Source organism: Toxotes jaculatrix, chromosome 17 (genome assembly GCF_017976425.1).
Source record: "Toxotes jaculatrix isolate fToxJac2 chromosome 17, fToxJac2.pri, whole genome shotgun sequence".
Lineage (NCBI taxonomy): Eukaryota > Metazoa > Chordata > Actinopteri > Toxotidae > Toxotes > Toxotes jaculatrix.
Genome location: NC_054410.1, coordinates 8,695,206 through 8,722,475, shown reverse-complemented (window position 1 = coordinate 8,722,475; position 27,270 = coordinate 8,695,206). Strand labels below are relative to the sequence as shown.

Sequence of the window (27,270 nt, the reverse complement as noted above, 5' to 3'; positions counted from 1 at the left end):
GTGAGATTAATTCTCTTTATCAGTTTGTATTCTTGCATCAGTAGTGCTGTTCTTTACTGCATTGGGTGCAGTTGATGATAAATTGAAGCATCTTAGGAGTTACACATTGTATATAAATTCAGTGATAATTTACCTAAAAACATGGAGCAGAAAAAGACATAGTTCCACCCCGATGAGTGTTAGCAGAGATTCCTTAACAAGTCCCAGCAGTGAAATGTTATCAGCAGCTTGTATGTGAACTGTGAGGTGTAACTCAAGGAAAACAAGGTCTTCAAAATACTCAGAGCTGCTATGAGCACACAGTAACAGATGAAGCATGTAAGCAACTAACCTTTGAATCAATTCCAGGGTGTATTGTCTTGGTACTGAGCATTGAAGGTGTAGTAAGTAGAAAAGACTGTGTCAAGCCTGGGCAGAAAAGTTGGCTGGATGCCCTCACAAATGACGATCTCCTCAAGGCTGATCATCCAGGTGTGACAACAGCTTCCTGGTGTTTCACCTGAAATATGACGAAGAAAAATCCATTTCAGTGTTGACATAAGAATGTACTATTACTTGCCATTGTCACTTTGTAAACTGTAATGCAAAGGAAAGTTAAATCCGTTTACCCATTCACAGTTGAGCCCCTTCTTTGTGCTCTTTGTATCTAACATTTGGCACTACATGGCAAATTAGGTCTACTGCAGGACGTGCTGTATATTTAGGCTACATCAGAAGGAGCAAGCGATGAAGCTTGTTTGAAAGGAAGCTCAACAGAAGTGTTACTACCAGCCAGTGATTTAATGGCTCCCTCTGATTTCTCCTGCAAGACACCAGCTCAAACTTCCATTAGCATTCTGTGCTTAGTAAAATAACATTAAAACACAAGTGGCTATAGCTTTAAAGAGAAAAATATACAGTGTTACATTTACAGAAAATTTGCGGTAAATTGGTATCTCCATGAATGGACATATCACAAATATTAATTACATTTTGCATGTAATTATCCACCCTGTAACTGATACTGTTGTGCCAATACCACTTTAGCTTGGTTACATGTGTCCTTGCATGAGGGAAAAGTTGCACCATATTAATCTAACCTATTTTACACATTTTGTATTATCATTTTCCTGGTTAAATTATGCATGAGGTCTCAATGGGGAGAAATGTGACCATTAGCATATCTGATAGGAGCGGTGGAGCAGTTTTCCACCTCTCTCTGTCCTTGGAACCAGGCAGAAAAACCTGACTGTTCGTCAATACCAGGTCATTTTATCCAGCCTCAACCCAGTTCATCTGTACCATTCCAAAGCTCGTCTAATGACACTTGGAGACGTCCTCAACACGATGGGGGCCCAGAGGGCTCCAACACCAATGTGAATATAGTCTAGCACTGTCTGGTCATCTCTGGGAGCTCTTTGACAAAAAACTGCAATTAGAAACACCTCAGACACACCACCCTGAAATGAGACACCGTTAAGGGCTGGAAGCGGACACAGACAGGCGCTTCCTGAGTACATTTACATATATGTTACTGTCTGCAGCTCACAGAGATGGAGAGAGAATGTCTTTGAGGTTGGTGACCTTTTGGCAAGTCATTGGGTTTATTAGAAAAATGATGGTGTTTTAGCCATAAAATAAAGGTCAATAATGCATAAAGCCAAAATACAGCTTTGTTAATATAAAAATAGAAAGCATGGATTGTGATCTCCTCAGTTGTTGAACTAATTGGAAGCTTGTTTGGCTTAGAGACAAAAAAATGTTTTGAAGTTTTTGTCAGAGTCAATTTTTATTATTGGGACTGGGTGAAACCTCAGTATTACAGTTAATTGTGTCTCTATTGTGATGCATATCTTGAAGAATTTAATAGAACAAGATATTGTGGTTCACAGTTTTCATGATAAGTTTTATTCTGAAATATGAAACATGAAATCTGACATTGACACAAAAACAAACTTTTGACCAATTGACTAATCTTAAATCATCTTGAAAACATAACTCAGTTTTCATCAAATATTGATATTTAACTATACCTTTGATAGTCACCATGATTACACACTCACTGTATGTTTCCTCTGATAAAAACTGATCTGGGATGTAATAAAAATAGTAAATTTTCACCTTAGCAGCCAGTTTATAAAAGGTGAAGTGTCTGAAAACCTTTTGAATTATGTCAGCAAGTATCAAATATTATAAGAACAGAAGAACAGAAAATAAACCAACATGGACATGTAGTATTGATTCACTGTGAACACTGTAAGTCGGCGCATCTTCCCTTTTCTCTGTGGGCCGTTTAGACTGCTAAGGCTAGCATTTGAAAAATACTTACCTTGTTATAGAAAGTTTAATGTCATATGCAATTGTTTGACCCTTATGAATATTGAAGGATCCCATCTCCGGCCCATTAAAAATGCATGTGGCATTGTGGTTGTTGATCACGTTTAGAACGCCCATGCAAATTGGACTGTCTTCCCTGTCAAGGCTTAAGATGAATAATGTAGTTGTGTTGTATATTCAGGGACACACCATTGACAGTCAATTAACAAGTTTGATTGGTGTGTGAACTTATTCTTTTGAACTGTTAATTTTATGTAAATAGTATTCGCTCACCCTTCTCCACTGCCTCTCCCCCATCCAGGTTCACTACAGAAAGATGTGCCCCCAGTAGCGCAAACCCCCAAATCCCCAATTCCACCTCCCACTAAGAGTAACCAGAGTGGGATCCTTAATAATTGATCATCACACACCTGCTTGGTAGAAGCTATGGGAGTCTGTCTTTAACAGTCAAGGGGCCCCACGCTAGTCCCTTTTGATATTCAAATCGACAAATGGTAGCTGGCCTTTATGAATTCAAAATGGAGCTAGCTCTTTTCATGGGGACAAGCTTGTTAAAAGATTCTGGCCATCCGTCCAACCTGATGGAGCCCTTCTTTGTTGGAGTGGATATGATGGCATTTGATAGCTCATAAATGGAATGCCAATGACAATTTGTTGTTGATGTGTGGGAATCTGGCTTTTATGTGAGGCAGACATAGAAAGGCAGGCTGTCGGGCAGATCGTGCTTGCAGGTAAATGATCCGGTGATTGATCCAACTGGTTGAAAGCAGCGAGGGCCTTATCTCCTCCATTTCTATCCCCCTCACTCACTCGTACCCCTCTTTCTCGTCTTCACTCCATCTCTTGCCTCCCGCACTGTCCCAGTAATTTGGAACAGAAGAGATGGACGCTGAAGATTTATCATAGTTGACAAGTGAACCCAGTAGCTGGGGATCATGGCAAACCCATCTGATTATGGAAATAGCCAGGACCATGCACACCCTCTAGCTAAACCATTGGGAGGCTAGCATCTTGTTGTACTACTGTCCCATCAAATACAGATTTAGTACACTGCAGAAAGGGTAAATATTCTGTATTCTGTTCCTCCTTTGAAGAAGTTATGCCATGGACTGCCACCATCTGTGTAGACTTTGGTGAGTGAGGAAAACAAAGGGTTTGTTTGAAATGAGTGGGAGAAGAAGTTTGCTAAGTTTTAACCAATAACAATGGTCCACTTAAACTCTGGGTATCTCACTGTGAACATAGTACCCCTCGCTGTGTCTTTACTAATCAGTAAAGTATCTTGTCTCAGGCCATGTATCAATTGATTCAGGCCTCCTTAATCCTCCCTGGACATCTACATGTGCTCCAGGGTCCCTGCATAGGCCACCAATTATCAACATGTCACCAGCATCTATTTGCATTGACCAGCAGCTAGTGTCCAGCACTAATACCATCCAACATCAAACACGGGTGAGCTACAGGGTCTCTGAAGACCTGACCTCCTTAATGCCGCTCCTCATCCCCACTCGTCTCCCTGCATTAAACAGATAGATTTTTTTCAGGTTTCATTATACAAGAAGCTCAAGGTATTTAACAGAGAATTGAGCTTATTATCACATGGTTAATTATGTTCATAAATAACATTGGTGGCATATAGATATGTTGGCAGGCTTCTCACAGAATACCTGCTATTTTTAGAACTGTGAAATGAAAATTGTTGGTGATAAGATGCTGAAAAATGGGAGAGGTGGAACTCGTTAATGAATGCACTGCTACTCAAATATGTGCTTATAATTAATGTTAATTTGATTATAGAACCTCACTGATGAATATTGTACTTTCTTTTTGAATAAAACTCATTTTGGAGTTTGATGACTTGTTTCTTACACCTAGTTTCCTGATTGAGCAACAACTCAGAGTTCAGTTTTATAATATTTGTTATGCAGTTTGTTGAAGTTGAACTTGAATGATGCTGTAATTGAGTGTTAAGCAATAGATTAACTTAGTAAAGAGATTTATTCCTTTACCTTGTCAAAACCACAGTCCATTCAACTGTGAGATAGATTGCCATGACATTCGTGGTCCCCAGATGATGAATTCTAAAGGCTTAGGTCAGCTGATTTTTTTATGTTGCACTGCTAGTGCTGGACAAAGAAATATGTAGAGATATATTTCTTGAAATATCTTAACCTGTACAGTGGATTGGGGCAAAAAGTATTACAGATCTATTACATTTATGGTTTACAGACAATATAATGTAATGACTTACCCTTAGTGCGATACCCCGACTTTTCATCTAGTACTACCATAAAGTTGACATTTGCGGTTTTGAATGAAACGTTTCAACAACAATGGATTTCCATGAAATTTGGTACAGACATTCATGTCCCCTCAGGATGCATTGAATGCATTTAGCTCAAACAACCTCTGTGCCTAAGTAAAGCCTCACCAAGCCACTAGTTCGGCTAAAGACTCTTAGTCTTGTTTTTACCATTGCAAACCAACAGTGATACTTATGTTGTTTTCCTTCTCTGTTCTTTTCTCCAGGTAGATGATTCGGTTTTCTGTGCTGGCCAAATTGCTTTGGTCCCATGTACTATGCAGCTGGTGAAGGCAGGCTCCAGGACGCAGGCCCAGTTGTCCTTTAGCCATGTGAAGAAGGTTCTGGAGGCTGTGATCAGCAGCTTGACTCTGGCCCATGTCGTCCAGGCTCACTGCTATACCACAAGACATCAAGACATCCCCATCATCAGAGCTGTCTGGGAGAGCATGCTGAAGGCCACAGAGGAAGATAAGGTCAGCCACTGTGGAGTGAGATTTTTGTTTATGAAATATATGCCAGTGGTTAAGGAGAAGAACTGTGTCTGGCTGATTTATTATAGATGCAGAGGAAATATTGATCATACTTATAATACGATATTACACCCACATAGGACGAACACATGTTTAATGAATTAAAAGACAGAGGGATCCATGCTTCAATGAATAAATAAAAGAAGAGAAACTTTGTACGGTATCCAAGTTTTTCAGAGAGGCCTTTCAGATTTGTGCTGTTGTGAAATAAGGGAAAGTTCCTCGCCCCTTTCTTCCCCCTTGAGACCCAAGCCGCTGCGACTGATATTTACCAGTGAGTGCACTCATGAAAAGTTGATGATGTGGGAAATGCTGGTGTCTTTGATAATGTGGAGCTTGGCACAGAAGCAGATGTCTTCCTCAGAGCCTCCCTAATCCTTTGCCCCCACACACCATTTTGGAGCTCCGTTCAACTCTCAGAGCAGCTTATCCCCCTCTCCACCCCTCTTTCCTGCCACCTCCCTCCATCCTTTCCTCCATTCCACCGCCTCAGCTTACAACCCCTGTTTCCATACGTCTAACAGGGGCACCAGTCTCCCCTGGCAGCCCTTCTCCTCCCACAGTAATCTGTCTAGCCATGGGAATAGGGCCTTTGGGAAAAAGGCAGGAGCCCACCTCCAACATGTAGCTCTGTGCAATGGTGAACGGTGTTAAAGACTGCAGAGCGGATGTCAACTTTGTGTCAATTTCTTAAAAGTATAGCAGTATATGAAATTCAAAATGTGTAATATTAATGCCAGCAATCGCATTCTCAAAGCTTTCAAATGTTAGATAGATATTCATTTAAATACGCTACAGTTCAGCATATCTCTGGAGCTTGGTATCTATTTGTGGGTTTACAGTATTTGACACATTTTGCCTTATTGTAGCTCACAGTGAAGTAAAAATATTAAAAGCGCTGACAGTGTGGTATCAACTTAGCATGTAAATCGGGTTGTTCAGAAAACAGAGCCAACTAAAGGCAAAACCTTTAGGGGTAACAAGACTGGTCTTGTGTCAGAGGTCAGTGAAGATGGACAACATCGCCCATCTGTTGTGCTTCCATGTTGTGTGTCAGAAGAATCAAAAATACTCAGTTACGTGACCCAGGATTTCTACCTGGACATGATGTTTTATTTTCCAGTCTCCAGGTTAAGCATCTCTGATTGACAGCTCATGGTTTTTCACTTGTAAACAGGTCAGCTCTTCCCTTAAGGACAGAGCTGGTTTAGATCCTGGATGTTTAACCCAGCCTCACATGCAGTGTTTGCCTATTAGACAAATTGCCTTGGTATGACCTCCCAGCTTGGCCCTCAAACTTGCCCCTCTCTTCCACTTCAAGTGCAGATGTATAAAGTATAGCATAACATAGATAGGGAGAGCAGCTGTGGTGGGGGCTACTGGTTTATCCTAAACTTGGTGAAAAGCTCCCCAGAGTGGGGATTATACAAAGCACCAGTGCTCATTTGAACTGACTAGAATTACAATGTTAAACTCAGGTCAAACACTTATAACACAACTCCCACAGAGAACAGCAACAACTTAGTTTTCACCAGCTGGCATTAGCAAGAAGATTCTTGCTTCACTTACAGGCACCTTTATAAGGTGATCTCTTCAAACATGTTTCAAATTCAAATTTACAAAACTGTGGTAACTATAAAGCAGTAACTGAGTAAACCTAATTTATAAAGCAGCTTTTCAAAAATCTAGCATGTTTTACAGAAACATAAAAAGAGAGAAATGAAGACAAAGTGCAGATACACTAATTAGAAATTGCATTATGCTAGAAAATAACGGGATGTCAGATTTTCTGTTATTTGTTATATGATGTACTCATGTGGGTGTTTAATTCTGGCTTTCTTATTTATTAAATTGAACTAAAAACTCTTGAAAGTTATACTTAATAATTTCATTAAAAAAGTTTTTTAACTGTCATTGACAAAAAAAGTCATATTAATTAGGTAAATACGTCATTTGGAGTTATTTAGCATAGTTATATAATGATTCCTGGAGATTTAAGTTATAGAATTTCCAATTTACACTTGTTCTTATTTTATCTTTTGTCTGAAAATTCATCCATATTAATGTATGTAAGAAACCAACGTAAGATCTGGCTCAGTTATGGATGTCGAGTGAAATGTTGGATTATGTAGCTTTATCCTCTTATATACATATAAATGGTGTACTTTTCAGTGTATTTTCAGATGCCAGACCTGTGAAAAGCATGTTTATGATAGAAACACCAGCGCTTAGCATGTCTGTGAAGCCACGGGGCCATGTTGTTGTTGTGCGTTGATAATTTATCTAATCAGGTGGATGAAGAAACTTGCAGGGTTAATTGGGAGCATACTGGAGTCTCTACAAGTGTGAAATTGCATTTACGGTGCATTAAACCACAAAGAGCCTGTTTGTCTTTGTGCGTGCAAGTGTGTGTGCAAAGGGTTTGATGAACAGGGAGATGTTGATATGATAAGTCAATAAATGTTAAACAGACATCCCTTTGTGTAGCAATAACAGGTTCTGAAAACATGTCAAAAAGTAAAAATTAATTATGAAGCAGGCTAAGATATATTATTTTAGTTATTAAGGCTAAAAATACTTCAAAAATTTCACATCTCACTATTCATAAACACGTCATTTTTATAATATGGAAAAGATTTTCAAAGAAACAATTGGTGTTGTTGACATTTTGATAAACTGAAATTAATAGTAATGAATTTTCAGTGTGGAGAATTTCTCCCCTACATACCACAGTGAACCCTTTCAGCATTATTCCTCTCCTGCTTACTTGGGACTTTTGAAGCAACTCTGGCCTCTGCCATGGTTTTGTAATGGCCTCATTCTTAAACTTTTCTTCATCCTACTTGTTTTGACCCTATGTGTTTCATTTACACAAACAGCTCTGACGAGCTTCTGAGTGGAATCTTAAGAAAAGAGAGTGAATGAAGGAGTGAATGGGAAGGGATATTATAGCAGACTGACAGCACTACAGTAAGTGCTGAGACATAGAGCCACATGCTGAAGGCATCCCGCTGGGCAGGAAATGTAGGGGAACTGGCTAAGCAGTGCAGTCCCATCAGCTCCCTGCTGTTCCCCGCCTTTACACCACTTCCTTATTATCGTGTTTACCGTTCGGCTTTCACGCCTCTCGGCCCTCCAACACGCTGCACGCTCCCGGCGCATGGACACGAGTTAGAGGGAGGAAAGTGGGGAGAAAGAAAAAAACAAACATAGGAGAGGCAGGTCACAGCCCATCAGTGTAGAGAGCTGAGCCCAGCAGATCTAGACTTTGTGCGTTTACCTGCTGCCTACAGAGTGAGAAAGCACAAGGAGAATGGCTGCATGCCCTGAAACCGAAGTGAGATGAAGTAATGAGATGGATTGTGTTAAGTGGTTGGTGTAGAACAGAACAGAGCCCTTCTCACACACACATTGCCACCCGCCTACCCTCCCGACTTGCCACTCCAGCACTCAGCTCCACTATATATCAAAGTTTGTGTTTTATTGGGTTAATTTAATAAATGCTCCTTGGTCAGGTAGGGATGTCAGCTAGTGTTTCCCCTCTCACTCCCCTGGCAGGGAAATACACCTCTGCATGCGTGCACGTGCATATACAGAAATGCTCACACACAATAATGCTCCTTTAGCAAATTTAGTTCCATAGAACTGCTGAACAAACTTCCCACCCATTGTAACATTTGGTGAGGACATTAATAAAGAAACAAACAGAGACTGATGTAACCTCGTCCGACAGCTCTGTCAAAAAGTCAGCAACTATGCCTTGACAATAAAGTCCTGCCAGAGGCTGAGTGCTGAAGTCCCCTGATCTCCTTGTGGATGGTCGGTTGCGTATAGTACCTCAGCACGCAAGGCCTGCAGGGTGGCCTTTAAGCCTGGCTGAGCAAGACCCCCTGTCCTGTCACTTCTCTCCCCAGTTCCCACTCTATGTTCCATGTTCAATCACTATTGACAAGTGCACGAGCAGTTCCCTCTAGGAGAATACCTACCCTGCGCCAGAAGTGCTAATATAACATTTATCAAAGCGTAGGACACGTATGTGTGCTGTCACTTTGTCTGACATGCTAAGAGGTCCGTGCTGACACGGCTATTGTTCTCTGCTTTAGTGATTGTTGTTGTTGATCACTGCAAGCTTGACTGTCTCCAAAATCAGCACAGTAAAGAAATCTTAACCTAAACCCTGCACACATACTCATTCAGGACACTTGCTTTTTTCAATTTTTTTCTCCACTCTCCAAGGCAAGTGGTTAGCTGCTGATATACAATTAAGCGTTTGCTCAAGTTGAATCTGAAGGTAAGTGCTGCTTCAGTGAATCTGGTGGACGTGGGTCATGACGGACCGTCTGTTGAAGGGACAAAGAGGCCGTCGTCCGCTCTTGTCAATGATTTCTCTCTTTTTTTTTGTGAGTGAATATCAAAATAAAATGTAAGTAACCTGTTATTATTCTGCACTTACGAAGTGGGATGTAAGTGGATGAAAATTGATCCAGCAAATTGAAAAGGGGGTTAAGTGTTTTTGCCCTATCGACTCCAACTGAAGCGATGGTTATATAAAACACTCATTTCTCTCCCATTAGCAGATGAAGCCACAGCCAAGTATTATTAGAGGGCCACATTGTAGCACTGCTCCAAGACATTTTGTTACTGCTAATGGCCCTCAGTCCAGAGGAGAAAAAAAATATAGAGATTTTGGCTTTGTAGATAAAATTGAGGCAGTTTTCCACTAAATGTGTGTGGTGAAACTGCTGTAGCACGTTGTGAATGATCTTCTTAGAAAGGTGAGAAGTCATCATGGATAGGACCTGTCATGTTAGCAAATGCAGCTCAAAGTGAATGCATTTGTGTGTATGGTGGCTGTAGGCATTACAGATTCTTTCTGAATTGTTTGTACACTATCATTACCAAGGGTCACCTCACAATCTCACGTTAATTGATAGCCTGTCACTCTGTCAAGTAAAAGGCCTGTCTTATTGCTGTGTGGTAGAATTTTTATGATGTGCTTTACAATAATGTTTAATGTTGATGGAGTAGTGTTTGTGGTCGGAGAGCACAGCATGTTTCTCAGCAGGAGGGCCATACATTTGATTGTAGTGTGTGGCACAACAACAGTATGTAATTTGCCAGCCAATTCATTTGAATACCATTTGTCTGCATTGCAGGACTTGTTGTGGGAGCCTGAGATCAAACCTATTCCATTACTGGTCGTTGTGGTACCTGCCTTACCCAAGGGTGCAGCTGTTGAGCTTCATGTAACTGCAATTCAGGATGATTTCACCAAGAGAACTTCCTGTCACATGACTACAAAGGCGGCATGCGGATCCATAGAGTGCCACACTGTAATGTCTGCTGACAGCTGTAACGCTTCACTTTCCCTTTCCCTGGCTGTGCCTGGTGATAACCTGGAGATTACCGACGTAAAGGATGTAACAGAAGCAGTTGCTGTTACATTCAAGAATGCCGTGAAGAAGATGGATGCTGAGCTGGTGCCACTGTGTGCCCGTGTGTTTTACAAGTGTGGCCACTCAGTGGCACAGCAGATTATTAAAGGTATGTCACCGTATCTCACTCAAGACACTACACACAAGCTTTAAATTGATCAAATATTTACTCTCATTAAGAGGATTTATCCTAAATAAGCTGTTAGTTAAAGGCAACACTTGTGAGATTCACTGCTCTTGCAAGTTAAGCTTCACGTTAGTGTATTAATGAAAACAAAGTGACAGCCTATCTCTCTCTACACTCTCTTTTCAAAGAAAGTTTGAGCTGACACTGGTTAAGTAAACTCCATAAAGTATTCTAGGAAGCAGTCTCTCCAGAGGATCTTCACTCCTTCCTGTGTTTAATTATTGTAAGTCATTTGTTGTGTCTGCACTGTGTACAGTAACCCAAGCAGCTGGCACAGTCTTTTGTCATCATTACACTTTTATACACCACCATCTACTGCTCCCAGGATTCTAGGTTCTTGTCAAGTCAAATGTAGAGCGGTATTTGTTTTATCCTGAGAGATGTTCTCTCTGAGGGAAAAGGGCGATGAGCGCATCGATCACACACACTCAGTTGTCAAGTCATCGCTGTAGCAGTCAATTAACATTTTTGAATCTGTGCCAAACCAGCCATCTTACTGTCATTTTTAGCTTTGACATAACTCATCTTCTGGGGGACATGAAATTATGGTTACCAGTGATGAATGGGAAAAAGGTTGATCTGTTTAGAATATGCATTGATATGCACGACAGACGAACAGTACTATTTGTTTTGTTACCTAATTATATAGTTGTTATTCAGCATTGTTTCATGATATATGATGCATGCCATTTATTTCTTGTGTTATTATCCACAACAGAAGAGTTAGAGAATTTAGCAGTGAGGAAAAATATTATTAAAATGTCTCAAATGTAAATTTTATATATAAAATTCTAATATTAATAATACAATAGATGTAGAAGAAATTGCTAATGAAGTTTTTCTATATAAAGTTAAATGGTTTTGTTTTTTTTGTAATATAAACCGTGAACTGTGTTACTGGGTCATTGGTAAACTGGAGCAAAATCAACCTAGATCTTTACCCTTGACATGTAAGTGTCTTTGATTATGGACGGCACAAGCTGCCTCCCTAAAACCATTTACTGACTCATCATTGAGCTGGAATCTGTTACCTTACCCTGCACGCACAGCCAAACCCTGGAAGCTTACCCATGGGCATTTTTATGGGTCACAGCCTATGCTCATTGGGTGATGAATCCAAAAAGTCAAAGGAAGAAAAGTAACACCTCTGGCGCTAGCAGTCACAGCCTTCCCAACTGCTGCTGTCAGCAAGCAGACAGACAACAACACTGGAGCAAAATGTGACTGCACACCCCCTCCTTCGGTGACTTGCGTTAGGATTCACAGCTGAAAGACATGACATATGCTCCAAATGAAACCTCTAAACATCTTGTCTCAACTTGTTACTTACGATAGAAAGGTTCTCTCAAAGATAGGCCCTCACAACTCAACCAACACCTCAACTTTTAGAGACAGGACTAAATAATAATTTTATTTAGCATCCATTATTTTACACAGCAAGTTTAATAGGTTTAGGAATAGGTTTTTTGTCTCATTGCTTCTAAATACTCAACATATAAAACACTAGGGTACCTCCAGTACTTAAACCAGCAATAACTGATTTGGCCACTTGGGGGCAATGGAAATGTTTGTGAATGCGACACTGAAATTTTTCAGGCTTTAAAGTGCTGGGCAGGTAGTGTACAGTGTTTTAGGTTTTTTTTTTTTTGTTTTTTTTGTGCTGAAAATGACGTCTGAGTGCAGTGAAAGTGAACCAAAAGTAGTCATGTGACTTGTTGGTAATACAACATTATCGATTATAGCTACTTTACAGAAAGGTGAGGAAGTCTTCTGCTTCTCAGTGGCTCCACTGCACACACCCAACCCTTCAGCCTCTTTGTTCATTCTCCTTGGACTAAATGAACAATTTTCATGAGCCAGCACTTGCTAATTACCACCTCGTTTACCGGTTAATTTGACCAGTTTGGAAATCAGTCTAGCACAACTAAAAACCACTGGCTCTGGGCCTTGGCCACTGCTTAAAAGCCCCATAAGCCCAGCAGGCATCAGCGATGCCACACAGGAATCCCCTTTTCTCTCCTTTTTACCACAGCCTTTACTGACACCCCTTCTTCTATTCACTTAGGCTTATAATATTTATATATTAATCAGTTCAAACAAAAATGGCTGTTCATGTTTAACATAAAAGGGTGTTGTGGGCATTAGTAATGGTTTGGTTTTGAAAACACAGGGATTTAACAGCAGCCCTTTCAGCTCCCTGTGTGTTCGCTGTGAAGCAGAATAATAGCTGGTCCTCTTGGGTAGATGGTTTAGTTCCATCCCATTGCTAATGTGATGGCTTTTGAATCTTACAGGCTCTGTCCACTGGGCCCCTCAATGGGGCTCCCTGTGTAGCCCAAAGGGGGGGCTGAGAGACCAGGGGATGGGGATTGGGTGTACGATTGGAAGTGCTCATAGGATTTTGTGTGATTTTACAGAAGAATTTCTAGGGATTGGAGCAAAGCAGCCTGTGTAATTGCTCGCTTTTAACTCGCAAAGACAAAAAAACACAAAATTGCATGGTCACTCAAGTCACCTTCACCCCCCCTTGTGTCTTTCATCCATGCATAAGCAGGCATGTCTGTGTACACAGACACTGACAGCGACTCTCAAAGAGAGAGCACAATTATTTCCTATCTGTTGGAACAAAGATTAAAACATCCTGATATAAAACAGGCTTAGAGTGCAAGGTGTGATGAAGGGTGTTTTTCTTCTCTTAATAAAACCATCCCGTATGTGATTTCCCCAGCTCGTTCAGTTGTCAGCTGGTCATCTCCAGAGGACCCTGCTTTCCAGGGTGCACCACATGCTCTGATAATACATATTTAGGCTTTTAATGCCCCCTAAAAAAGGGCTGTGTTCAGTGGGGGCATTTTAAACTGTAGTGCATATTAGCTAATTAGAGTGTGTGGGCTCTTTGTAAGGATGTTTGGCATGCTGCGTGTGCTTAAAATGAAAGAGAATGAGGCTTATTAAATAGTGCTGAACTGCTCTTAAAACCTCTCTGGCCTGATTTCTCTACAAGTTCACGTAAATGTCAGCAGTACTGCAGTACTAGCAGATGTTATTAAAAGAGAGCTAGTTTATTCACTGAGACTCATGATAACTGGTCAGAAATTACATTTTGACATGCATTATATTAGACAGATGTTGCTATAAATGTAAAAGATTGATTTTTCTTGCAGTGATAGCGCAATTGTAACACGGTATGTTTTCTCAGATGTGTAGCTCTGCTATGACCATGCCAGATCACAGTGACCACACCCAAGTCCCATCCAACATACTGTTAAATCAGAAGAAATAAGGGAGGACAGTCAACCATGAGACAGGAACACTTGTGACCAATTAGTGCGCAGAGCAGAAGAGGGAAGAGGCAACATCCCAGCGGGCTGCTGCTAAATAGACTGGCTGTCATCAAGACCAGGCCCTGAGACGCTCAATGAATTCTCACATGTCCACTGTCCGTCTGTAGTCCGGCCACACACACACACGCTAATAACATCTCTCAGCTCCAGTAAAGCTGAGTAGCAGTCCCAACACAGTTTCCTAACATCCCAGCACAACAGGAGCAGAGGACCCCTCCCACCCCCACCCCAGCAAGCTGCTCAATTGTCCAAAAGGGCATGGCAGGGTTGCCAACCCCCCTTCCCTCTGTGTCAGTGTGTGTTTCTTGTCTGTGGCTCTGTGCAAGTTTTGGAGGGGTAGCTTTGAGTTTAGTCACTGCTGACCATATGTCTGCACTGTAGGGAGTTAAATCAGGGGGTTGCAATCTGCCAAGGATTTAAGAATGCCAATAATTTGTAAATAGGCCCCATGTTCCCTGGTCAAAGGGTTAAGTGCAGCTGCTGCCCTGGGACAGCTATATGATAACCTAATGTTAAATTCCAGGTAAAATTTTCATGAAAATAACGCCTCTGTCGTCTGTCCTCACCCCCTTATCTCCCTCCCAATCTCCACCTGTCAGGACTTGAAGGAAGTTTAAGAAGCTCTCTAGAAGAGTCCAGTCCGTCCGTGGCCCTGGTTCCAGTCCTGGACTTGCCTGGCTCCCAGATCCTCCACCTGTCCTGCTGGCTCAGTTTATAGAAACACAGCTAGAGTCAACAACCAAACTCCAGTCAGCCACAGCCCTAGAATTCAGTGGTGCTTTTCTGGAGGAACAACTCTGACAGCCCAACATCTTACAAGAAGATATCAGTGAATGTGGAAAAGAAAAATTGCATAACTGCTCATTAATGTTGAACCACTGCTTATTGTTGAAATGCAAAGCTGTGTCTGTCTCCAAGTGGTTTCGATGTTGTCCAATTTTCAGGATGTGTTTATTCCACTTCACACCCCAGGACTTAGGCCTATAATCCACTGTGTCCTCCGCTGGAGTTGTAGACTGCAGCAGCTGTTACTCTGCTTTGGAGGGGAGTCTTATGGAACTTCTATAACCTAAGGCTGCATACCAGAAGACTAGAGACCGTAGTCTACAAAAGGAGACAGTGGCAGTGTCTCATTCCATGAGGTGATAAACTGTATCCCCTGAATCCTACTGTTTCTGGTGGAATTTCTCTTAGCACGCTAGCTAACACCCCTCGTAAAGGCCTCGCGCCACCGCTGACACCATCTGTTCAGTTGTAAACCTATAGATTTACTGTGTGACTGGTTTGTGGCTGTGTGTAATGTGTGCGGATGAGGTGACTGTGTTTCCCCCTCTCATGGTCCATGGGATTCAAGGTGTGTTATTATTGTGTAATAGGCAATCAGCACCAAGCACCTGAAAAGATTAAGCCTCTTTATGTTTTCTATTGATTCTAAGGCAGCCTGGTTAATAGGAGAGGGACGCGACCACACACAGCTGCAGGGCAGGTGTGTGTGTTTCTGTGCGTGTGTGTGTTGGGGGGGGGGTGTTAGGGTGACGATGTGGGAAGAAAATAACACTATTAACCATTGCTCCTGGAACATTTCTTTTCTCAAAGATCATGAACTGTATTGATGGTCTGAGTTTGAATGCATCTTCACTCCGGCTATTCTCTTCATCACGCTTGTGATGGTGGGAGGGAGGAGTGGGCTATTGATCTTCACCCACCGCAGTGTTGTTTTGATTGTTGTTATCAAAAATTGAACAATAGAGGCAGCCAGTAGAGCCTGAAGTTTTTTATTGAGGGTTGAAAAACACAAACAAGCAATTATTTATGAGAGCGAGCAAACCAATGCCCCCTAAAATATACAGTGTGTGTTAATGCTCACCTGTTTGGATTTAAAAGGCCCCACCAGGGGGAGATTCAGAGTTTTTGAATGATGCAGCTGTCAAATCAGCACTAAGATGTAAGTATTTTTTGATAACATACTTTCATTATGAATTTCAATGTCTCAATCAAGTAAACACCAATAAATGTCATTCACAAATATTTGTTTACATTGCAGTATTTTCAATAAATGTGGCTGTTTAACAGTCAATGTTTGACAGTCACAGATGTGGCAGTGACACACACATATCCAAAGAAGACATTCCTCTAAAAATGTTTTCTTTGTCAGTTTTCTTGGTTTCTTAAAAAAATGAATGTGAATGCTAAGTAAGGTGTTGCCAAACAAGACTGTTTTGAGAAATTTCTGTTATCAGAAAATTCCCTGATAAACAACGGTTTACAAAGAAGAGCGGAAAAGCTATGAAAGCAATGAAAGCAATAAAAATCAAGAAACAATACACATCAGCCTATGGTAATGTGTTTCAGGTGTTTTTTTATTGAATTTTGATTCCATGTGCATTTTTTCCATGGAGGAACAACAGTTACAAGACATTCATATGTTAACAACACATAAAAATACAAGACAGCATTTCAGTAACACAGAGGAGCTTGTCCACAAAAATTCAGCGCACAACAACCACTTGTCGATCACATTCTAAACATTACATGCCATCTTTAAGCGGGCATGTTTTCGTACAAACACAGGCAAAGCCACTACTATATCATCACACCCTCATCATAGCCAATGTGATGGCCTATGGTTGACACATTTCCTTGCGTCCTTACCACTGTGTTTCCTCACAAAATGAAAAAAGACAGGGTGACATTTGGTTTTCTCATGTGTTTTGTCAAATGTACATTTTCTACCAAGCTGACCTGCAACCACTGTGCAAACAAACTAGCTGTTGTGTCTAACATTGTCCTTTGCAGTGCACCAGCCCGCGGCCCTTGTCATTGTGGCCTTGCACATGGACTTTAACTCTGTGTTTCTTCCTTCAGGCTAACCAGGCTGATGTGTGTGACTCTCTTTCCCCATAGCAGTGGGCTACAGTAGGGGAGTCTAGCTCAGGAGCAGCCTCACTGCACAAGACGCCTCCTGCCATTGTGGGTTGTTTGCCTCAGTGACTGTGGTTTTGTTTGTTTTTATGTTTGAATCATTTTTGTTTCATAATTTATTGTTTTATTCTCCTGGCGCATTATGAAAGCTTGTCTTTATGGTCACTGACTTGAAGAAACTTGCTCTGTCTGCAGAACTGTCACAACAGTCATGCAATTTCGTGGTGTTTGCTGCCCTCTCGTGGTCACTTTAAATCAGTGCAATTTTACAGCACCTGAGCTTTCAGTTCAACTTGTAAAGCATTTTTTACTTATATCCATATCCACAAATTATACCAAGCAGGATTAGAAACAATTTTTGCCTTTCCTTTATCAGATCTCTTAAAATTTGAGATTTGGTTCAATGTTCCGTTTTTCAGAAATAAGATACCAAAATCATGAATTCAGGATATTTTTTGTAAACATTTCTGAATATTGACAGTTTTACTACTTTCAATTTTTAAATTAATGGATGTTTTGGGCACTATATGTTTTTTGTTTTTCAAACAACTTAGCTATATTCATATGTTGTAATGTTCTGACATCTGGAGAAAATGCTTCTTAAACAAGATTTAATATTTCACTACACACATCATTCTCATTTTCTGTGCAATGTGTGTAGAAGGAGAAGCGCAATGTAATTAAAAACATTTACAGAAACCATGCAGGTCTACCAGTGAACCAGGGCCCTGGCACTGTAACACCTACATGGAATCCAGCAAAATATCGAAGGAAAATAAAAGTAGTTGTTTTGTTCTCGAAACAGATTGGTTTCAAGGGTTTTTATAATATTATAGGCTATGGGTAGGTATGGGAGTACAGTGGTATGATTGGTCGATCTCGTCAATCTAAACATTACATTATCACTAAAATAACACCCATGGGATGATGTCTTCTCACATCTGCAGGTCTGCCAGGGATAGGAACCAAATATCTTTGTTTCCCGGCGTACATTTTGAGGGACGTACATGCTTCTTGCCGGGGTGACGTCAGCGATTGTTGCATCATTAGCAAGAAAGCTAACACGGCACGTTCAGGGCCAACTAGTAATAATGACTATATTCGTTGTAATAGGACTATAAACCTAAATCCAATATCGTAAGTGTTTTTGACTTACTTCTATATACGCCAACTAAGCGAGGTTTGTTAGGTAGTTTCGACGAAGCGGATGTCGGTTACTTCATTGCTGTAAAATATTGTAGACATATTAGATACGTAATTTTGGTTATATTAAGACATACGTTATTTGAATGTTAATTTTAGATTAGTCCTTATTACTGTTTTTATGTTTCTCATTGTAAATTGTCTTTTGCACTGTTTGGAGTTCCTCCCTTCTGGTTTTGAATGTTTATGCCATATGCTTTGCCCTAGGGTTCAGAGAAGATCACCAATTGGGGATAAATCACTAAGGTGGTGATTTGAATATGCACCAGTGCACTGTTTGTCAAAAATCTTTCCCGTCGCCGTACAAACTTAAGAGACATCTTTCCATCCATACTGGCCAGAAGCCCTTCATCTGTAAAATCTGTGGAAAAGCCTTCACGCAGTCTGTGCATTTAAAAAGGCACTTGCAGAACGTCCACCCTTCACAGGTTCCAACAGGTAATCTACAGGAAGGCATTTTAACAAATAACCAAAAACTGAACATTGAGAAACCAGCTTCAGGGGTCAGTACACATGGCAGTGGTAATTCCGCTATCATGCCATCAGCTGTGTCTTCTTCTGTGGCCTCCCAGACGGAATGGAAAAGGGGAACTGTAACTCACAGCATTTTTCCTCCTTTGTCTGAGACTGGAAATCCACCAAAAATGGATCCATTACATCAGGATCAAGGTGATTCTTCAAATGCGGACACATCTGTGTACAATGCCCACAATGGATACACCAGCAAAATCTGCTTGAAGTCATTAAGTTCATCTCTTCAGCTTTGGATTCACTCACCAACTCATAACAATCCAAAACAATTTGATAAGAGGAGTCAGACTTCCTCCAAGAAGGTCCATTCGAAGGTGCGCTTGCAGTCACAAGAACTGAACTCCAGTAGAAGCAAAATGGCTTTGAAACACCAGTGTTCTAAATGTCTTAAAACCTTTTGTTCACCGTCCAAATTACAACGACATTTTCTTATTCACACGGGCCAGAAACCCTACTCTTGTACAGTCTGTTGCAAAACTTTTAGACAAAAGGTACACTTGAAAATTCATTTAAGCAGAGCAAATAAATGTTCGCTTTCTGCAGTCAATGCAAGAAAGAGACAGAGGCTTTATAATGACAGTCAAAGCTCAGTTCTGCAGCTTCAGTCATCACATCAGCGACCCACCAGTCATCACACTCCTGTGAATTCATCAGAGGAACTTGAGCTACAGTGTAAAATAAGCGTAAATACTGTGCAGGGCCTGAACAAGACTGGAATCAAGTTGGATACAGTTGTAAAACCAGAACAACCATTGAATACAAACAGTCAGTGTCAGGGTATTTGTGATAAGTCAGGTGAACAAGGGCTGCAGTACTTGACACAAAAAGATAGGAAACGATTCCAGTGTATAATCTGCAACAGGTCATTTCGGTTGGAAATTAATTTAATGCGTCATCATAAAATTCATAGGAACCAAAAACAGTTGGGAAGTCCCACTCCTGTGCAAAACAGTAAGAATGTGAAAATGTCCAATTCTGAAGCAATAGAACTTGAACCTAGTCATGCAGACTCCACTGACTTGAACATCGTTGTTAAACCAGAAACATGGAGTGAAAACTGCACTGACTCTTTTCCTCAGGAGGCTGCGTTAATTGCATTAGCAGAACAACCGAGTGAAACCTTCCATGCCACCAATAAGCAGCAGAAAATTAACTCTTTACATCAGTGCCATACATGTTCAAAATGTTTTCCATCTAGATCAAAACTTCAGAGGCACATATTGACTCATACTGGACAAAAGCCTTTTGGCTGTGAGATGTGTGGAAAGAGATTTCGGCAGAAAACACACTTGAGGGTCCATTGTCACACTCACCTGTGGTCCAGATATCAGAAACAGCGATCAATGTATATCAATCGGCCGCCTTCACGCACAAGTGGGTTTAACATTAGGACTGCAGCAGACTCCCCTGTACAGGAAATGCTAGTACATAAGAAGGATGTTGAGATACATACTGGCAGTGATGTAATCTCTGCTAAACACCTGGATCAGACCCCTTCCATAGTAATTGTTCATAATAATGACAAGAGAGTATCAAAGGTTTGTAAAGTGGATGTGAGAAGGACAGAGGCTGCTAAATCAATGCAAAATTCTGGCAAGGTACAACACAAGTGCTTCCACTGTTTAAAGTGTTTTCCGAGTGCCTCTAAATTACAAAGGCATGAGATGGTACACACAGGCTTGAAACCATTTCAGTGTCCTACATGTGGGAAAGCTTTTAGGCAAGCCTCACATCTGAAAACCCATGAAAGGATACACTGTAAGAGGAAACCATCCAAATCAGTCAATCAACAGGTGAACATCAGAAGACTGAAAACAAATAGTCAGCAGCAGCTTTCTGTGAACACAGATGCTACACATTCAGGTTTCAATGATGTAAGTAAAAGAAAAAGTGTGCTGCTCTGTACCAGGCGTGAAATACCTATCACAAAAGTGAACAGTCGCTTCAAGACAAACACTGAAAGTAATAGTTGTAAAAAAATGAAACTTCACACATGCCAAATATGCTGTAAGAACTTTGTTACTCCATACAAGCTCTCAAGGCATTTGGTCACTCACTCTGGGATAAGGCCATATAGATGCACTTTGTGCAGCAAAGCCTTCACACAGCATGGTCATCTAAAAACTCATGAGCACAGATGCAAATGGGGTAACAGGATCTCAGAAAATAGTCAAAGACAAATGATAAATACCAATCATCTCCAGGATAAATGCATTGAAAACCTTACCGATTGTACAGACTTCAATGTGGATGCAATAAAAGAGCAGATAGAGTCCTATTGTACGAGTGCTGGTCATAACTCAAATTTATCTTATTGCACAGAGGCAATGGACACTGAATGGCTGGCTGAACCAGAAGTAGGCTTACAAGAGGAGAATAATGAACCAGAGAAAAACCAGGGAGAATATTGTCATCAAGCTACAGCCAGTTATGATCAGGCTACAGACCATTATAGTTATTCATTTCCCTCTGAGCTTGCTTTTGAAATAAATAAACTTGTCCAAAATCAAAATATGGCAGCTCCAGATTTGTCAAATCAGTATGAGGGAAATACATGTAATATAAAAATACCATATCAGCATAAAGGAGTAACAGCTCTTTCAGAGAACAACAAGCTTCTCAGTAATGCACCTGTGAATTCTATGGATGAGAATCAAATCCAGGCAAATTTCCCAGATGATTACTGGTGTGAACCAATAACTGTGTTTGAATGTGACAATTGCACTGCAAGTTTTAAGAGCGAAAACGATCTTGGGCAACATTTTTGTTCCGCTAATGTTCAAGCTAAGATGTCAGAGTCAGCCCACAAGAATCGTTGTGACATTTGCTTCAAAACTTTTGTCTCTCCCTCTAAACTTCAGAGGCATTATGTTGTCCACACAGGTCAGAGGCCATTTAGGTGTGACATTTGTGGCAAAAGTTTCACGCAGTCAGTACATGTGAGAAAACACAGACTGACTCACTGATAACCAAATGTCGCTGTGTGATGCTTGTTTTTTTTGTGTATAATAGTGTTTATGATGATCACTTTTTTGTCATGCATATGATGTTTGTTTAAATGTAAGTATTGTGTGAAATAGGTACTTGATAATGTTCACTTAAGAATAATGCATTATATTTTTGCTGTTTCAAAAATTACATTTTTTTGTTTCTTACTGATTTGTTTAAGAATTTTCGAAACTTGAAAACAGTTCTCAAAAATAAATACTTTAAAAGAACAGTCTTGTGCTACATCACTGAAAACTAGATATTTTGTTATATGTTACATTATTTTACTATTATAAACTATTTTTTTTCTACTGCAGCACCTTTGTATTCTATTCTAGTATTATTCTATTTCTATTTTTATTTTTTATTTCTGCTTTTATTTTTACTATTTGTACATACTTTTTTATTTATTTAGATTTGGAGTAACACCACTTCCAGGCTGCTATAATTTTGTTGTATTCTGGTACAATGACAATAAAGGCTTCTGATTCTGATTTATTTCACAAACAAGACTGTGGTTTAATATTTTATATTTTTCTCTTATACTTTTCTTGTCCTTTTTTTTTTCAACCGTTTACACGCTACAGTTAAGAGTTGCCCTTTTTTTTTGACAAATATGAAAGGGGAACGGAAGATATACATTTTGTGCCTGGGGACGATTTTAGAGACGTACCCATTCAGGAAGTTAGTCGCATTCAGCGCGTTTTGGTTGTGTACATGCGTAGCGAACCAGCTAAAGGCGCCTCACTTATGCTGTAAAACAAATAAAGGTTAGTGAGCTTACTTTATCATATATTTGTGTAAGCCACAGGACAATGTGTACAGATATCATCAAAAACTATTTGAGTCAGCTGTGTTTTAGTGCCACTAGCTAATTAGCTTAGCTTATCGCTTGATCTAGTGAAACAGCTAACGTCTACTATTGTGCATCGCAATTTTAATATAATGTCTTAGGGGCGCCAAACAGCGATTAGCAGTTATCGTAAAGTTTAGTATTGTACATACGTTTCTGTTCTTAACTCGGCCCATTAAACTTTTTAACCCAGCTTGCTAACTTTCTCACCACTGTACTTGTGGATAGCTTAGTTATCCCACATTTTTCAAGCCTGAAATCCTGTTCAAACAGCCACGATCAAACGTTGTTTATTGTGGGGGATAGCATAGCTATAGCAACTTTTTTTCTCTACCCTTTTTCTCACAGTCACCATTGTAGCTGCTTGAGACGGCCACCATGGAGAAAGAAACACCCGCTAAAAAGGCTGCAGCTCCTTCTGTGTCTCAGATTAATGCCGAATATGTCACACAGGTAATTTACATTGTACATGTAAACTGCATGTGTTCGAGCGCTGTGTGTTGAGATAAGTTTTCTATACTGTTTTTATGCTGAAAGATTGTCTCCTCACCTGCAGTCGCTTTTGCAAATTTAGCTGTGAAGATCTAATAACATGATGAAGTGAACCTGCATTGTACTTGCATAGAGAATGCTTACTACGTTTTCTGTTATGCTAAAGCGTATGTGTGATGTGGGAAGATAGGGTCAAATGGGTGGAGTGTACCTGTGACAGAGGACTTGAGGATTTGTGCTGTGGATCACATAATGTTCACTGTCTATGATGGCAAATTTTCCTTTCTTTAGATAGTTGCATGTTTTTTATTCTTGAACCAGAAAAAGATATTAAGATATATCCAAGCCAGAAAACCTCAAAAGTATTTATCATGATAAACTCTTAGGTTTTCCACACATACACTACTGTGTAATGCATCATTTGTACCAACTTCTGTGTTACTAAATGAACTTTTGTATGTTCATGCTGACATGTTTACTAATATTGATGTTTTTCTTATTTATTTTTTTCAGTTGGCTAACAAATATTGGGCTCCTCATGCAAAGAATAAACTAGCATTTGACCCCAAGGTGAGGTCTATATATTGCTGCATCTTACAAGTATCAATATGTATAATTTTTGTAGTTAAATAGCTTTTACGGTTAAGTGGCAATGCTTTGAATACTGTATTTATTATGGATAGTTGCATGTGTTAAAATGCCTTTTAATCATTTAGTTTCAGTATGCTAAAGAGGTGCAAAGTGCTGCTTTTATAAGTCAGTGAACTTGACCTAAACAGACAGACAAACACACATGATAGTTTTAGCATTGAGGTGGCTTCTGCCTAAAGACTAAGAATTGTAACATTCTTTGCTGTTTTGTTCAGGTGATGGAAGATATTTACAAAGAAGAGATTCTCAAGTCCAAGTAAGTGGATATTTAGCATCTCACACCTGAACTGCCTCTTTAATCCAATATGCCCTTATTGATCTAGTTCTTTTTTCCTTTATATTTTCAGATTTGCCATCAGAAAAATTATGCTGCTTGAGTTCAGGTGAGATATTTCACTTTGTTTTGTTCCCTCTATTTATTAAGTAGCCACCAAAGTAAAGAAAGAAGTAATACCACTTTGTGCATAGATATTCATTTATTATTTTCTCATCTTTCAGCCAGTACCTTGAGAACTACCTGTGGGTTAACTACACTCCGGAGGTGTCCAGTAATGCCTATCTCATGTCCATTTGTTGCATTGTCAACGAGAAGTTCAGAGAGAATGTTCCAGCTTGGGAGGTAAAAAGAAAATCTAGCACTTGCCTAAGTTTAGGCTATTTGTCATTGCATGGTGACCCCAACTTCTGAGAACACTGTATTTATACAAGTTACCTGATCACTACATTCACCACCTGTATAACTACAATTCGAGCTTCAACATCTTTTCTGTTGTATGGTGTATATCAGGTGTTCAAGAAGGAACCCAGCCACTTCCCTTTCTTCTTCAAATGTGTGATGGAAGCTGTGTTGGCAGGCAAGGAGGCTGGCCTCACTCTTAAGGAACAAACAGTGCTGCTGGTCTTCCTGGACCACTGCTTCAACAGTCTGGTGAGTACCGCTACACTGATATCTAATGTCTTGACTTACCCACTGGAGAGATGAGTACATTTAGGAATGTCTGGGGGTGTTATTCTTCTGCTAACACGGTAAATGAACATGTTTGTGTTCCTTGATTACTGGGAGACGTCAGCTAATGTTCTGATTACAATATTTACATTATTTAAAGCAACGTGTTTTCTCCAATAAATATAGATAGATAAATAAATAAGCATAGATAGATTTATTTTAAAAATTATATATCAGCATCAAATCCAAGAAATGTTGAAAAATATGAACACTTCAATTGAACATTTTCAGTTGTAACATTAATTATATCATATAAACCAGGGTTTCTTGAGGTAGCAAATGTTTTAATTGGTTCACTTTTGGATAATAAGACAATTAATGTTGTTTTCACTCTAAATATTACTTCAAGGCATTAGGGTGACAATATAAAAAAATCTTTTTGCTTATTAATGATAGCGATGCCAAAATGCCTTTTTGCTAAGGATTGATGTGGAAATTAAGACAGTTGTTGGCGATATCCACTAGGTGGCAGTAGTAGACTAGGCAGTACAACTTGGGTCAGCTCAGACCTATCTGTATCCTCTATAGCCGCATTAAACCACTGGAAAGCACTGCAGATGTCACTTTAAAATCTGCTGTGATAGTCTGCTGCACTTCAATTGTATCATATAAAGGCCTCTAAATATTTTAGTTGTAGACTTTTATCATGGGCTGAGGTGTAATAAAAATTTGTCATACGCAGGACATTTGACAACTCCCTTCCTCCCGCTCTCTCTCTCTCTTTCTCTCTGTGCACCTCCCTCCCAGGAGGTAGATTTGATCAGAGAACAGGTGCAGCAGCTCATCTCTCTGCCTATGTGGATGTGCCTCTTACCAGTAAGATGTCAACCTATTGCCTTAATTAAGTTTTTCTGATGGTTATTGGTGCACACAAAGTAATGACTGTGTTTGATAATTTCATTGGAAAGAATTGCTTCCTTGCTGTGACACTAATCCTTAGATAAAATAGACCTTACTGATTTGTTTCTGTCATGTTTGCAGTCCAGACTCCAACAAGAGCTAAAGAAAGTTCCAAAGCTGCAGAAGTTCTGGAATCTAATAAAGAAGAAATTCGATAAGATGGATGCTGATGCAGCTGAGCAGTAATTTTATTTTCTCTGCTTGCGTGTTCAGATTTATACAGACTACAAAATTATGTGTTGTACCCTATGAGTTTCTAAGCTGCTTTTTTTGTCTTTCTCAGGGCAAAAAAAGAGAGAACCTTCCTCTCAGCTCTCATAAAAAAATTTCTTGAAGTTCTCATGTCAATCCAGCCAACAGGTAAACAGGAAAAAATACTTTTATTTCTCTTGTGTTCTCATTGTGTTATTGTGTACAGCTACTTAACATGGAATTCCTTCAGCACAAAGAATGGCCATTAGATCTTGGTTGTCTCTTAAAGAAAGTGCATCCTTGGTTTTGATTTCTACCTCCAAATACTGATTAAAATTGATGATCCTGGGTGATTCTTCCTGTGACTTTGGTCCCAAAACAGGTCTTTGCATGCACTCTCACAACCTTTCCTTGCATGATTAATGTACTTAGGCTTTTCTAGAGCTTGCGCTTTGCCAGAGAGCACATCTCTTCAAACCAGGGCCCTATTGCCAGTATGAAACACAGTATTACCCCTTTTCACCACTATTTTAGTCACACCATTCCCTCCTTTCTTTCTGAGTCGTGCAGCTGCCGAAGGAGCATGTGCTCCAGCTGCCACAGAGCCACTGGCACTGACTACAATGTTGTAATGCAGGCCGACACAGAGGCCCCCCACCTGAATGCTAAAAACAGAACATTTGTATTTGTGTGTTTAGGTAGAATTCAAACCTGACAGAGCAGATTATAATCTAAAGGCCAGCAGGAGTCACATCACTCCAATACTTGCTGCATGCCTCAACTTTAAGTGCATACACAGTTACACACACACATGCACACCAACATGCTTAATGAGGGCTGAGTTCCCAGCATGCTGCTATGCTTGCAATGCAGTATCTCATAGTGAGGCTCACACGCTCAGCATGGCACCTTGGTGTTGTCCACATGCGTTTACTGTCCTCATGTCCTTGGTGACAACTACACAACCTCCTTTGCACTGCTACATCCTACAGCTCCCTGTTTTTTTGGGGGGGCAGGGCCTTATATATCCATATAGTCATGTCTGCTTGTCTGCCCATGACAACATGTATTTATTGATAAAAAGAGAAGTGCTAACCTCTGTGGTATTCCTTCCCTTTCCATAGATACTGTGTCCATGAACAAAGTGCATTATTGTGAGAGATTCATTGAACTGATGATTGATTTGGAGGTAAGACACAGCCTTCTATCCTATGACCTTTTCAGTGAAAATGAAATTGTGCTATTTGAATTTTCTTGTGCTTAAAATGATTACAATAAATATGATGTGCTCAGTTTTAACACATACTAGTCAGCCACTAATTTTCACATTGCATGTGCACCAGAAGAGCGTAAGTCTACAGTATATTTGCTTAATAATGGTATCCTGATGAACGAAGTGGTGTAGACTTCCGTTT

General features: G+C 40.1%; 3 protein-coding genes across 4 annotated transcripts in view; all 3 read left to right on the top strand.

The window, feature by feature from the left end:
• Positions 1 to 16,157, top strand: part of dph6 (diphthamine biosynthesis 6) — a 56,672-nt gene extending 40,515 nt beyond the window's left edge. The window contains exons 13-15 of the mRNA XM_041061552.1: positions 4,846 to 5,094; positions 10,308 to 10,695; positions 14,717 to 16,157. Coding sequence (XP_040917486.1) covers positions 4,846 to 5,094; positions 10,308 to 10,695; positions 14,717 to 14,835 — 756 coding nt within the window. The 3' untranslated portion in view covers positions 14,836 to 16,157. The remainder of the gene's footprint in view (positions 1 to 4,845; positions 5,095 to 10,307; positions 10,696 to 14,716) is intronic.
• Positions 16,158 to 18,066: 1,909 nt separating this feature from the next.
• Positions 18,067 to 22,253, top strand: LOC121197792 (zinc finger protein 770-like). The gene is made up of 2 exons (XM_041061557.1): positions 18,067 to 18,176; positions 18,450 to 22,253. The coding sequence occupies exon 2, from the start codon at positions 18,503 to 18,505 to the stop codon at positions 21,737 to 21,739; it is 3,237 nt and encodes a 1,078-aa protein (XP_040917491.1). The 5' UTR covers positions 18,067 to 18,176; positions 18,450 to 18,502; the 3' UTR covers positions 21,740 to 22,253.
• Positions 22,254 to 22,421: 168 nt separating this feature from the next.
• The window catches only part of aqr (aquarius intron-binding spliceosomal factor), a 46,745-nt gene continuing 41,896 nt past the window's right edge, over positions 22,422 to 27,270 (top strand). For both annotated transcript variants that reach the window (XM_041061233.1, XM_041061232.1), the window contains exons 1-11: positions 22,422 to 22,531; positions 22,963 to 23,067; positions 23,620 to 23,676; positions 23,973 to 24,013; positions 24,105 to 24,140; positions 24,256 to 24,376; positions 24,545 to 24,685; positions 25,511 to 25,579; positions 25,745 to 25,845; positions 25,947 to 26,023; positions 26,980 to 27,044. In XM_041061233.1, the coding sequence (XP_040917167.1) occupies positions 22,993 to 23,067; positions 23,620 to 23,676; positions 23,973 to 24,013; positions 24,105 to 24,140; positions 24,256 to 24,376; positions 24,545 to 24,685; positions 25,511 to 25,579; positions 25,745 to 25,845; positions 25,947 to 26,023; positions 26,980 to 27,044 (783 nt within the window). In that variant the 5' untranslated portion in view covers positions 22,422 to 22,531; positions 22,963 to 22,992. The remainder of the gene's footprint in view (positions 22,532 to 22,962; positions 23,068 to 23,619; positions 23,677 to 23,972; positions 24,014 to 24,104; positions 24,141 to 24,255; positions 24,377 to 24,544; positions 24,686 to 25,510; positions 25,580 to 25,744; positions 25,846 to 25,946; positions 26,024 to 26,979; positions 27,045 to 27,270) is intronic.

Bases quoted from the DNA above. Each gene is read 5' to 3' on its own strand.
- LOC121197792 (XM_041061557.1), top strand. From the start codon at position 18,503: ATGCACCAGTGCACTGTTTGTCAAAAATCTTTCCCGTCGCCGTACAAA.